The 14,874-nt window shown below is 39.8% G+C and overlaps 1 protein-coding gene across 8 annotated transcripts in view; it reads left to right on the forward strand.

Moving 5' to 3' along the window:
- Positions 1-14,874, forward strand: part of RYR3 (ryanodine receptor 3) — a 954,561-nt gene that overhangs the window by 659,816 nt on the left and 279,871 nt on the right. For all 8 annotated transcript variants that reach the window (XM_089671311.1, XM_089671312.1, XM_089671314.1 and 5 more), the window contains 4 exons: positions 7,698-7,828; positions 11,037-11,357; positions 14,155-14,395; positions 14,486-14,573. In XM_089671311.1, the coding sequence (XP_089527437.1) occupies positions 7,698-7,828; positions 11,037-11,357; positions 14,155-14,395; positions 14,486-14,573 (781 nt within the window). The remainder of the gene's footprint in view (positions 1-7,697; positions 7,829-11,036; positions 11,358-14,154; positions 14,396-14,485; positions 14,574-14,874) is intronic.

Genomic DNA, 14,874 nt, shown 5'->3' on the forward strand with positions numbered 1-14,874 from the left:
GACTGGGAGCAGACTGTGTCCAGGAATGATCCCAGCAGCTCTCATTCCTCAGGAAAAAGCTTCCACAAAACATGCTGTCAAAACCATAGCTCACAAGCGGAGAAAATATGTTATCAGGCCTTTATTTCTCGGTACCCAGGAGCTTCCTTTTATTTACCCTAAACCCTTTAACTCCGTTGTCTGTGTTTTTACATAACTGTGTTACAAAGGCAGTAATATTACGCATTCTGCCACTTACGCACGGACTTGTGTGGCGGCAGAGAAAATTCCATCTGGATAAATTGCTTGTCTGTAGAAATGTCAGTTGTCGGAATGTTTTTTCCTGTTATTGAGGCAGACATGTAGCAACTAAATTGCCTGTCAAAAAGAACAGACAGCAAGCTGTGAGATAGCCAATCAATGCAACGTTCCAGCAGCTTAATTCAGGCAACAGGGAAAAAAGCCAGCAGGAACTGAACATAAATAAATACCTCTAGCTGATTAATTGGGTTTTCTATCTCTGTATCATTCAAACCACATGTACAGAATCAAAGATTTTACTTCACAGCTGCCGATTGAATAAGTTAACCACAAGAACCTGTATCTAAAGTTTAATCAATTAAGATGTCAATTATGAATATTTGTGTACTAACACTAGTCCGACACGTATAATTCCTTGTGTACCATATTCATATTCTCTAGTATGGTAGTCAAATAGTAATACTTTGGGTTTACAGTATATTAGCATTTTAATATCTGGATGCTTAAACAGTGAATAGTTTTGAGATGCGGTCCCTTTTGTTCCTAGTCAATCTTGTTTATGCCTCATTTGGCACATTTCAGTTATGTAGCAATCCAGGCATAATAATAATAATTTTTAATTTAGCTGATGCTTTGATGTACAATTGCACACAACCTTGACAGTAAAACAACATAATTTAAAAAAAAAAACAGGAATATCGCTGTTTCAGACATGATGCTGTAATATTTTACTAATATCATGCAATACTACTGATAATAATATTGTACTATAACAAATACACATTTAAAAATCAGGAACAGTTTCCCACCCTTGAAATTGGTAGACATATACAGTTGTGTTCAAAATAATAGCAGTGTGTTGAAAAAAGTAAATAAAGCTCAAAATCCTTCTAATAGCTTTTATATCCATACACACAAATGCATTGGGAACATTACACATTCTATTCCAAATCAAAACATGAAGAAAAATATATCAAATTTGTGTTGTTCCTCTAAAAAAAATTGAAGAAAAGTGAATATTAGACTGTTCAAAAAATAGCAGTGTTTGTATTCTTCTTTACAAACTCAAACATTCACTATAAAAACTAAAAAATGTTTGAAGATTTTGCTTTCTTTTGAATCACCTAATTAATATTACTTGTATAAGCACTGTTTCTGAGAACTGCTTTACATCTGTGTTGCTTGGAGTCAACCAACTTCTGGCACCTGTGAACAGGTATTCCAGCCCAGGATGATTGGACTACATTCCACAGTTCTTCTCTATTTCTTGGTTTTGCCTCAGAAACTGCATTTTTGATGTCACCCCACAAGTTTTCTATTGGATTAATATCCAGGGATTGGGCTGGCCACTCCATAACGTCAATGTTGTTGGTCTGGAACCAAGATGTTGCACATTTACTGATGTGTTTGGGGTCGTTGTCTTGTTGGAACACCCATTTCAAGGGCATTTCATCTTCAGCATAAGGCAGCATGACCTCTTCAAGTATTCTGATGTATTCAAACTGATCCATGATCCCTGGTATGCGATAAATAGGCCCAACACCGTAGTATGAGAAACATCCCCATATCATGATGCTTGCACAACCATGCTTCACTGTCTTCACAGTGTACTGTGGCTTGAATTCAGTGTTTGGGGGTCGTCTGACAAACTGTCTCCGGCCACTAGACCCAAAAAGAACAATCTTACTTTCATCAGTCCACAAAATGTTGGGCCATTTCTCTTTAGGCCAGTCAATGTGCTCTTTGGCACATTGTAACCTCTTCAGCACATGTCTTTTTTTCAACAGTGTGACTTTGCGGGGGCTTCTTGCAGATAGCTTGGCTTCACATATAGGCGTCTTCTAATTGTAACAGTACTCACAGGTAACTTTAGACCTTCTTTGATCTTCCTGGAGCTGATTGTTGGCTGAGTCCTTGACATTTTGGCTATTCTTCTATCCATTTGAATGGTAGTTTTTCGCTTTCTTCCACGTCTTTCAGGTTTTGGTTGCCATTTTAAAGCATTTGTGATCATTTTAGCTAAGCAGCCTATCATTTTCTGCACTTCTTTATATGTTTTCCCCTCTCCAATCAACTTCTTAATCAAGATACGCTGTTCTTCTGAACAATGTCTGGAATGACCCATTTTCCTCAGAATTTCAGAGAGAAATGCACTGTAACCAGCATGTACAACATTTGCTGCCTTCCTTCCTTAAATAAGGGCAATAATTGCCACCTGTTTTGCAAAGAATGAATGACCTCACTAATAGAACTCCACACTGCTATTATTTTGAACATGCCCCTTTCAATTAGTGATTCAATTACACAGAATCAGCAGCATGCATGTCATGACTGTTGGGTCTGTTGGATTTCTATTACTCTACTACACCTGCTAGTAAATTATTTGCCATGTAGAAATATCATTTCTACCAAAAACAGTGATTGATCAGGTTAGTGATGTCTGACTGCTATTATTTTGAACACAACTGTACACTATATTGCCAAAAGTATTGGCACGCCTGCCTTTACACCCAGATGAACTTTAACGGCATCCCAGACAAACTTTACATTTGGCACAATGTAGTCAGGTAGGTACTGTTCTAGCAACCACCAAACCCAGACACGTCCATTGGATTTCCAGACAAAGAAGCGTGATTCATCACTCCAGAAAGCACGTCTCCACTGCTCTAGAGTCCAGTGGCGTTTGCTTTACACCACTTCATCCAACGCTTTGCATTGCACTTGGTGATGTAAGGCTTGGATGCAGCTGCTCGGCCATGGAAACCCATTCCATGAAGATCTCTACGCACTGTTGTTGTGCTAATCTGAAGGCCACGTGAAGTTTGGAGGTCTTTATTGATTATGGAAACAGTTGGCGACTTCTGCGCACTGTGCACTTGAGCATGCGCTGACCCTGCTCTGTCATTTTATGTGGCCTACCACATCATGGCTGTGTTGCTGTTGTTCCCAGTCACTTCCACTTTGTTACAATACCACTAACAGTTGACGTGGAATATTTAGTAGCAAGGAAATTTCAGGGATGAACTTATTGCACAGGTAGCAACCTATCACAGTACCACACTTGAATTCACTGAGCTCCTAAGAGTTGACCCAGTCTTTCACGCATATTTGTAGAAGCAGTCTGCATGCTTAGCTGCTCAATTTTATACATCTGTGGCCATGGAGGTGATTAGAACACCTGAATCCAAAGATTAGGAGGGTGACCCAATACTTTTGGCAATATAGTGTAGTTTTGAATATAAAGATCCTCCTACGCTGCCAGTAACACCTAAAGTGCAAGAGTTGCAGCAAGCACCCAACCGTGATCCAGTCAGTGTAAATAAATATAATTAAAACATGATTCTGCGCTACTCAAAAAATACCTAATCAAAAATCAGGCTAAATATAGAAATAAATACCCCACAGAGCACTAAATGCAATCATAAGTGAAAATAACACACAAATTGTTGCATTTATGTCACAAATGGTGACATAAATGCAACAATAAATAATAGACCAATAAATATTAATATAATAGTGAATTAATTCAGTGTTTAAGTAAACTGCAAAATAACTAATAGTGACCAATAATCATATGTGAAATAATATATAAAGTGCAAAGCCCCAATCAGTGCATAAATATTTGGTAAAGTGTGAATCAGCCAGTGACCACTGATAAAACTCCTCCACCAGCTAGCGTGCACGCTCACCTCAAGCCATGACCCATAAAGGGTCGTACATGCTTCAGATGAATATGCTCAATGATATTCTTAGATGTTTCAAGGAAATCCTCTTATATGGATCAAACACCAGCTATGGCTATGATCATGTACGCTCCAAACAAAAGCACGCAGCAGTAATATCTTGGATGTCCCTTCCGTGATGCACTAAAGGAATCCTCTCACATGGGCCACACATGAAAGAACAATTCACAAGGGACTTCTGATAGTGTAATATTTTCTCAAATGTATTAAAAATAAATGTGGGTGCTTACTCGCATAAAAATCCTGGTCCACAGACCCATACAGGCATGTAGTACAGTACATAAATAGCAGAGATGGGTGTACCAAGATGGGTGTATCAAGATGCCGGCTGCCGTCCGAAACCAGAAACGATGTCACCAAGCTTCCATCCTACGCATCATGAATCACGTGACTTCCTCAGGGCTCCGGTAGGACAGAAGCGTGGTGACATAATTTCCGATTTCGGACAGCAGCCGCCATCTTTTTGATATGGGCTAACTCTGTGAATGTAATGGAGAGGCCCAGCCAGAGCCCAGACTTGAACCCGATTGAACATCTCTGGAGAGATCTGAAAATGGCTGTGCACCGACACTCCCCATCCAACTTGATGGAGCTTGAGAGGTACTGCAAAGAAGAATGGGAGAAATTGCCCAAAAATAGGTGTGCCAAGCTTGTAGCATCGTACTCAAAATTACTTGAACTGTAATTGGTGCTAAAAGTGCTTCAACAAAGTATTGAGCAAAGGCTGTAAATACTTATGTACATGTGTTTTTTTTCATTTTTATTTTTAATAAATTGCAAAAATTTCAAAATGAACTTGTTCGACGTTGTCATTATGGGGTATTGTTTGTAGAATGTTGAGGAAAAAAATGAATTTAATCCATTTATACTTAAAAAGCCCTCCCTGGACCCCAATGACCCGAACAACCTCAGACCCATCTCCCTGCTCCCACTTACATCTAAACTCCTCGAGCGCCTCGTCTAAACCCGCCTATGCTCTCACCTCAACAACAACAACCTCCTCGATCCCCTACAGTCTGGCTTCCGCCCCCTACACTCCACCGAAACCGCCTTACTCAAACTCTCCAACGACCTTCTAACCGCCAAAGCTAATGGCCACTATTCAGTGCTCCTACTCCTTGACCTCTCTGCGGCCTTCGACACAGTTGACCACCCCCTCCTCCTCAAAATACTGCACTCCCTCGGCCTCAGAGATTCTGCCCTCTCCTGGCTCTCATCCTACCTGTCACAACGCTCTTTCAGCGTTACCTATAATGCTACCACCTCCCCCTTACTCCCCCTCTCTGTTGGGGTCCCTCAAGGCTCTGTCCTTGGGCCCCTTCTCTTCTCCATCTACACCTCCTCCCTTGGCCAGCTCATACACTCTCACGGCTTCAACTACCACCTCTATGCCGACGACACACAAATCTATCTCTCAACCCCCCACCTCACCCCCTCGGTCTCTGCCCAAATCACACACCTACTGAGCGACATATCAGATTGGATGTCGCTCCACTTCCTTAAACTGAATCTCTCCTAAACCGAGCTCCTTGTCTTCCCCCCAGCCCGAACCCTACCCCCCATTGACTTCTACATCACATCCAACAACGCCAATATCAAACCCGCTCTGCAGGCCAGAGTACTTGGTGTCATTCTGGACTCCAACCTATCCTTCCAGCCCCAAGTCCAATCTTTAACAAACTCGTGCAGACTCCACCTCCGCAACATCGCCAAAATCCGCACGTTCCTAACCCCAGAAACCACTAAGCAGCTCATCCACTCCCTCATCATATCACGACTCGACTACTGCAACTCCCTCCTCACTGGCCTGCCTCGCCGCTGGCTATCCCCGCTTCAGTTGATCCTGAATACGGCTGCCAGACTCATTCACCTTTCCAACCGCTCCATTTCTGCCACCCCCCTCTGCCAATCCCTCCACTGGCTTCCGATTGCGCAACGGATCAAATTTAAAATCCTAACACTGACGTACAAAGCTGTCCACCATACTGCCCCGAACTACATCACTGACCTAATATCCAAGTACCGCCCAGCACGCACACTCCGCTCCTCACAAGACCTCCTTCTCTCTAGTTCCCTGGTCTCCTCCTCCCATGCCCGCCTCCAGGACTTCTCCAGGGTGTCACCCATCCTCTGGAACTCCCTTCCCCAACCCATCAGATTATCACCTACTCTCCTCTCCTTTAGGCGCACCCTGAAAACCCATCTCTTCAGGGAAGCCTACCTCACCCCCTGCTAACTTGCTGACCTCCTCCACTCTTCCTACCACTCCATCCCCCACAGCTATCTCCTCCTGTACCACTATCCCATCCCTTCTAGATTGTAAGCTCAAAAGAGCAGGGCCCTCGATCCCCTCATGTTTTGCATTGTATTGGTATTGTTCTGTCACATGTTCTGTCCCCCTTTGTAATGTACAGCGCTGAGTGAACTATTGGCGCTTTATAAATACTGTATAATAATAATAATAATAATTTTGGAATAAGGCTGTAACATAACAAAATGTGGCAAAAGTTAAACGCTGTGAATACTTTCTGGATGCACTGTATATAGAGTGTATGGGTGTATTCCCTGAAAAATGAATGGCTATAGGCAGCTGTATATGGGTTTATGGCAGTACTCGTTTACATATCATTTTTCTTATTTTATATATATTATTCATATTTTTTATATTTATTTTATATCCGGTTTTCTTACTTTATTTTTACATTTTTTAATTAACTTTGCCCTTATTGCTGGGGCTCTGGATATGGTCAGGGGAGATCAGCTTAGAATATATCACTACAGCAATTATTTGCTGCTGTATGTAAAAGCTAGGGAGAGCTGCTATGGCTCTGCCTGACCAGCTGTAGTGAATGGCCATACAGTAATGTCACTCAAGTCATTGCCACACTTGCAATGGAATGGAAAGGAAGTGCTGTTTTTACTTTAAAGTGGTTCTAAAGCCTGAAGTGTTTTACCTTTGTGCATTCTATGCACGAAGGTGAAAAAAACTTCTGTATCCATCCCCCCCCCTCGCAAAGCCCCTTCTTATACTTCTCTGAGCTGATCTCAATCCCGCGATGTGCATGAGAGCAGTGGCTCTCCCCGGTCTCTCTCTCCTCTTTGGCTAAGAGACAGCAGCTGGAGCCATTGGCTTTCACTGCTGTCAATCACAGCCAGTGGAGGTAGTGGGGGGCAGGGCCAAGTCCCACTGTCTGTGTCTATAGACGCAGACAACGAGGCGTGGGAGCAAACCCCCATGATGCCTTTAGGAAGCGGCTTACTATGGGGGTAGTTGCTGAAGAGGAGGAGCCCAGAGCATTGGTGAGGGATCTGAGAAGAGGAGGAACGGGGCTGCTCTGTGCAAAAATAGTGCACAGAGCTGGTAAGTATAATATAGCCACTATAAAATGAAGCTCGGGACTCAAGTAATAAATTATTATAAACAAAGTGGCAATCAACCGTCTCTTTCCTGAAAAGTCATTACTTTTCTCTTCTTCTTTAAAAATTATTTGAGTGTTGCTTGTTATTTAAATGCACATACAGCATAATCACCACATACCCATGAGTTAGAAAAGCAGGTACAGTGCAGAAGACATGTGGATAATTTATTTATTAGGAAGGAGGATGGGAAAGGTGCATTCCAATTTTTTTATGTTAATAAATTGTAATATGTACAACAAAATATACACTACCAATATTCTTTATATAACTGATTTTCAATATTTTTCTTTACAGGCAGCGTCCTGCCCTAGGAGAATGTCTGGCAGCTCTAGCTGGAGCTATTCCGGTAGCTTTTCTTGAGCCATCGCTAAACCACAACAATCCACTCTCCGTTTTCAATACCAAATCTCCTCGGGAGAGAGCTAGTATGTATCCTTCCCCTGTCATGCTGTGCACCTTTTATGATAATCTTTTATATCTTTTGAATTTAGGGCTTTGTTTAATTAATAGGTGAAAACACATTATACAGTATATTTAGTTCCAAACAAAAGAAGAAGTTATTTAGTAAGAATTTTTTTACCAATTCTAGCTGCAGATCAGATCATTTCACTTTATTTTGTATTTTGCTGACTTAAATACATGGCAGAGTTTTAAACTCCTTATACAGTATATCTATGTTGCATAAGAATTGGTATCCTTGTTGTCATAGCAACAATACATAGGAGCATCACAAAATGCAATGTAATATTGCAATTTGCTAATACACAAAAGATATTTTTTTGATTACTGAAAATTATGCATTCAGTATTTTAACCCTCATTTCTCCTTAAACTACTAATAACTTCTAACTATTGAAGTGTGAAGTTCTATGAGGTGTTTATTGAAGATATCAGAAAATGGATCTTCACCAGCCCATAGGAAGTAGAGGCGCTCAACAGTAAAATAATGAACAAAGCTAAAGGATATTGAAACCCAAAAATACAATTTTAATATATATCAGCTTGACAGTCCTTAGATGTAGTGGCTGTGTTAGTTTTTGTTTTTCAGGCTTTAAACTCTTTCATCTAGTACAGAAAGCATCTGTTGATCTTGCCAGAAATGCAGCATCCTTCTCACATTCTGTGAGCTGAACAAAAAGGAAATAATATTATCCTAAACTATTTTTTAACTATTACTATATTATTATAAACTACTAATCCCATCATTCATTATGAACAAAGGAAGAAATGTTAGACGTCTAGCCTCGGTGGCTGCCATGGCTTTCATAGATACTCTGGAAGATTGAGTATACCTACACAGGGACAGTCAGTGTGTTGTTTACAGAATTAGCAGGTGAATATAAAGGTGAAAAAGCCTGAGAAAAGAAAAGTAATGCAGCTGCCTCATCTAAGAACTGGTAACTTGCAGTATATTAAAAAATTTGGGGGGTTTAGATGTGCACGAGCCTGTTGGAAAATGTTCACTCGATCAATGCTGCTGGCTATAACGGATGCCGCTAGAGTGTATTCTAACGGCAGGGAAGCCTCCTCGCTGATAGAGTACAATACCACTACTGCAGAGATTCACCCATCCACATACTGGATGTGGATGGGGGAATTGATTAATTTCCTTTTGTCAACCGGTTGATTAAACGAAAGAAAAATAATCATGTATGGCCTGCTTTAGTGCATCCTAGTGAATACATTGTATCATTTAATCTAGAGTAGATTTAAATTTAAAGTGAATACAGAATGTTTACTTAGCAAAATGAATATTGACCTAAGCAGGGTATACACAGACATTTGTTTTTGTTGAACCAGAGGGTTGAGCGAAAAAACTGACAGACCCCAGCATCCTCACAAGCAAAATTCATATATAAGCTCTATAGAAGCTCAAAGTGGGGGAATCACTGGTTATCACCAGAAGTACAAAGAAGGCAGGAAGCCAGGAAGTGAGAGAAAATCCCTCCAAAGTGAGGGAATCACTGGTTGTCACCAGGGTCACCAGAAGTAGTGTTTTCATTGGATGATTTCCCCTGGTGACAACCCACACATTGGGATGTTCTTTCACTTTTGGTGACAATAGTCACCAGGACAAATATAGAAGGTGAATATCCCTAACAGGGAGCAATACAAACCTTATGGGTGTTCTACTCCCTCTCCATTCTAACCAAAACTAAAAAAGGTTTGCCTTTAGTTATACCTTGATTTTGATTTGACTTTCAATTTGAATTTGTTCATAATACCTTCTGAAAAAAATGTTTTCACTGCATAAATTATAATTCTACTTTAAAGTGGAGTTCCAGTGGTTTTTGTGTTTATTAAAAGTCAACAGCTACAAAAAACTGTATCTGTTGACTTTTAATAAACACACACTTAACTGTTCCGGAGTCCAGTGATACTCTCACCCGCGCTGTCCCTTCTCCCCTTCTCTCCTCCACGTTGCCGGCATCTCTACCGTGGACACCAGGCTTCACAGCCTTGTGCCCCCTGCGCATGCACGAGTCACACTGCGCATTTTCATTGGTCCAGCATTCTTCTGTTACCTGTGAAAGTTCCCAGGAGACTGTGGGAGGGAGGAGGGGGACGAACTTCTGGCTCACTTCACCACAGCAAACTGAGCTGGAAGTGGGAGCGGATTCCTGTCAAAAACAGGTATCCGCTCCCCCCCAAAAGGTGCCAAATTTGGCAGTGGAGGGGGGGAGTGTAGCTTCCGCTTTTGAGTGTAACTCTGCTTGAAATCTTTTGTTTGCCACCAGCTTAGATAATTATTCATTTAATTCTATACCTTTTCATTTTGGTGGTATTGTGAAGTTTGGCTTCACAATTATGTAATGTAAGGGTGACACCACCACGTTGTTCCAAAAGGTTGATTTTTCACAGTTCCTGCGCTTCCAGACCTTTAAGACAACTTTTAAAATACAGCTTGATCACTTTAGAGAATTTGCAGATTAAAGGTTCTTGGTGAATCTGCATAGACTGTTATATCCATCATGCTATAAATAGGGTAAATACATGGGATGCAGGAAGCATCTTCCCATGAAAGAATAGATGGTAATGAATCTTTCTGGATTTAGTGATTGTGTATCTTCCTGGTAAATGATTCACTGGTGAATGTGCAGTAAATGCACAATGAATGTCCTTTCACCCCTTTATAAATCTGCCACTTGGTGATTTCTTTCCTGTGGTGCCTGCATCTTGGTCTTTACCATACTCTTTTTTTTTTTTTATCCCTTTTAAAACTAGTTACCAAAGTATTTGTTGTAGGTGTAACAGAATTACATTTCCATAGAGACCGAATCAATGCCATGGAGTGAAAGAAGGTTTTGAAGTCTCAGTGACTTGCATAAAAAACCCTCATCATTCTTTTCACCTGTACTTAGAACTGTATGATTTTAGTATATTTATTGATCTTAATAGCAGAAATGGGGTTTCCTTTTCTTTCTTTTAAGTAGTATGTATCGCTCTAACATGCAATCACTGATTCCAAGTCTGAATTCGAGTGGGTAGGAAGAATGATGCGTGTGCATTATCTCTTTTATAATTGAATTATCAACAGCTATTTTCAGTGTCATCAACTGGTGCATTGTCCTTGGAAAATGATCTGTGTAGCACAATTAAACCATTTATTTTAATGAAAATATCTGTTTTGCAGTTCTAGGCATGCCAGACACAGTGGAAGAGATGTGTCCAGAAATGCCACACCTAGAAGGTCTTATGAAAGAGATTAATGACTTGGCTGAATCTGGAGCTAGGTACACAGAGATGCCACATGTTATTGAGGTCATCCTTCCAATGCTATGCAACTATCTTTCTTATTGGTGGGAGAGAGGTACGGAGAATGTGCCAGAAAATGCTAGGCCATGCTGTACGCAGGTGACGTCCGAACACCTCAGTGTCATACTGGGAAACATCCTGAAAATCATAAACAACAATTTGGGAATAGATGAAGCATCTTGGATGAAGAGAATTGCAGGTAATCCTCCTAGTCATCATGTGTGGATTCACACCCCTAAATAATGTCCAGACTTTACAAACAGTTGGTTTAAAAATAAAGTATTAAAGGAATTATGTGTAAACTGGCTTGACATTTATCATGTCCTGACAGCCCTTTTGGTTTAAATAACAAATTTACATTGCTTTGACAAAAGGAAAAAGAATGAGCAATGTGCCTAATCGGTGCCTGGTCTTGCTTTATCCTTCTGCTGTTTCAATGTCAAACCAACACTTCATTGATCGAGACAAATAATATGAGTTTCTTCATATTTCCCTGTTGTACATGTGTGCGTTTTCTTTTACAAGCACTGTATGGTAATTAAAACTGAAACAGCCTGCATTCTGTTTTACTTCTTATGCATCTTTTTTTCTTTCAAACAAATGTTTCACTTTAGTATTCTGGTTGAGGAAGAACCTGTGACATGCAGAATATTTGATAAAGTTTGCCTTATGCAGGTGGATCATTTTTTGGGTTACATAGATAAAATGTGAAAGTAATATTTTCCCATGCTACTGACCATTGAGACACCATAAACATGAATTTCTTTGAAGACATTTTTCTTTGTTGTTGTGGAATGACTGGATACATAAGATATCATACTTGATTTTGAATCTTTTCTTCAGAGCATAGTGTTCCCTTGTTTCAAATTGTAGATTCTTGTGTTCAGTTTGTTATACAGTATGTTTAATGATGCATATAATTATTGATTGCTAAGAAATAATAAAGAATTAGTTATATTATGCCGTCCTGTAATTGTTCTGCATAGTACTTCAAAACCTTATTTGGTTCCAGTCTTCAGGTCATAGATTATTGTGCACCATACAAGTAGCACATTTTTCTGTACTGTGTCTGCTGAAAATAGTTAAGCTTAGACCATATCTTCTTATAACATTTTTATAAAAGTTTATTGCTTACCCCATATTATTATTATTATAATACAGGGTTTATATAGCGCCGACAGTTTGCTCAGCGCTTTACATTATGGTGGGAGACAGTACACATGACAGTACAGTAGCAATACAATTCAATACAAGAGGGGTTCGAGGGCCCTGCTCCTTGGAGCTTACAATCTAGGAGGGAGGGGATAGTGGTACAGGAGGAAATAACTGTGGGGGATGGAGTGGTTGAAAGAGTAGAGGATTCCAGTATTAGCTGAGGGCGGGGTAGGCTTCCCTGAAGAGATAGGTTTTCAGAGTGCGCCTAAAGGTGAGCAGAGTAGGTGATAGTCTGATGGATTGGTTGGTGCATTTCACGCTACTCTCAGCGCTTAATCATGATCACTGCTGAGAGTAGTGCGAACGCATCAACCTCCCTTCCCCAACTGTACCTTTTAAACTTATTTCATGCTGCTTTGTACAGATCATTTATTAGGCTCCGTTAACACCCATGCACTTTGCCTTTTGTCCGTTTTGCAGTGCTTTTCGCAGTTCATTTTCCGTTTTTCTACACACGTTTTTGATGTGTTTTTACCTAATTTTGTTCACCTTTTTTTTTATATCTGATGTGTAGCAAAATGACCCAGTGTGCTATGGTAACACAAAACATCCTGTCTGTAGAAATTAAGAAAACTATAGAAAATTGGCAATAAGCGGTCTGCAACGTGTTATATTTTAAATAGTGCCTCATATACTGGAAATGTTGCTACTTCCATATTAGGGTATGTGTGTTTCCTCCCAGGTCAGATAATAACAATAGTGATGAACATATACGTAATTCAATAACGCATAAAAAAACAAAACCAGAATAATGTATTACCTTTCCATTTCTCTCTCTCCTTCACTTTCTCGTGCTCTCCCTCTCTTCCGCCTGGTCAAGGGAGAAATACGATTTCAGGGTTAGACTATTCTGACTATTCTATATTAGTATTTTTAGTTTTTTCCTTTTATTTTTCACCTGGTAATCCAGCCAGCCAGGCTATTATTTTTCAACTTTCGTTATCATACCACACTGTCCAGCAACTAGAGACTTGAGAAAAAAAACATTTAATACTGACAGTGGTGCTTACATTTTTGTACAACCTATATCCCAAAAGGAAAAAATTGTTTCTGTAACTGCTTCTAAAGTGTTGGTTGGTGTTTAGCTTTAATTTGTTCGTCAACTCCATCTAACTCTGCTAGTTTAATACTACCCTCTCCGCAGACTGACAATGCTGCTGTCCAAAGGTGTCTGCTTCACTACTTCATCCACAATGCAGACACCCAGTGTGTTAATGGTCAGATTACCAGGTGAAGTAAAGGAAACAAGTCTAAAAAGGAAAACTAAAGCAGCCACCACACCTATGAATTGGTATGCTGAAATATAATACAATTTTGTTTTTTTGTTTAATATTGCTTCAATAAATATAGTGGTCTCTGGTGACCAGATTTTTTGCTACATTTTTTTTAATTGTTGCTAAAAACATATTATTCAGGACCAGCAACTTTGGTTGTTTGCAACAAAAGAATGTGTCATTACATCTACTAGGCTGGATTGCAACTCTAAGAAACACTCTCTTGTACATAGTACCTCTAGCATGTTATTTTCCTCTCTTCTTTTTTTCTGTTTTAATTAGTATTTTTGTATGAAACCTCAGGAAACAAGGATGAACAATATTTTAAGCTCAGATGTGCAGTAAATATGCCTTCATTGGTTTGTTAAAGTGGCATTTGAATGAAACATATGTAATCTGCAGTATATGATACCCATCTAATATTTTATTAATGTTTATATGAAAAGCTCACTGCAAACTTTACTTGTGCTTTGTGCTGTTAATCTGGCTCTTGCTGTTTGTTTGCAGTCTATGCTCAGCCAATTATCAGCAAAGCCCAGCCAGACCTTCTAAAGAGCCATTTTATTCCCACACTGGAGAAACTGAAGAAGAAAGCAATAAAGATTGTGCAAGAGGAGGAGCAGCTGAAAGCAGACAGCAAGGCTGACACTCAGGAAGCAGAGTTGCTCATTCTGGATGAGTTTGCAGTTTTATGTAGAGATCTCTATGCTTTTTATCCTATGCTGATCCGATACGTAGATAACAACAGGTATAATGGAGCATAAACTACTGTATTCTGTTATAGATGGTTATATTTTCTGACTGAAAGAATAACTGTTGCTTAATTTGTGCAAATTAGGTCAAACTGGCTCAAAAAACCAGATGTTGATTCTGATGATCTGTTCAGAATGGTGGCTGAAGTTTTCATTCTTTGGTGTAAATCACATGTAAGAGACCTCTCTGTTTGTTATATATTGCTTTCATTGTACATGTATAATTTCAGATACCTCCCATATAGTGGTTGCTGATGGCTGTTAAAATGTTTATATTTAGCCGTGTTTATGATTTTTATCATTAATTGGTCTCTGAACTGTCTAAAGTTATTTAAAACTAATCCAGATTAGATAAGAAGTAGAATATGACAAACAGTCCTCACTCTAAACCAGGGTTTCTCAACCAGGGTTCCAAGGAACCCAAAGGGTTTCTCCAGAGTTTGTTAGGGGTTCCTTGAGCAAGGAGCAATTTCTG

This window comes from Staurois parvus, unplaced genomic scaffold (assembly GCF_062004578.1).
Source record: "Staurois parvus isolate SC_StPar_1 unplaced genomic scaffold, SC_StPar_1.0 ptg000104l, whole genome shotgun sequence".
Taxonomy (NCBI): domain Eukaryota; kingdom Metazoa; phylum Chordata; class Amphibia; order Anura; family Ranidae; genus Staurois; species Staurois parvus.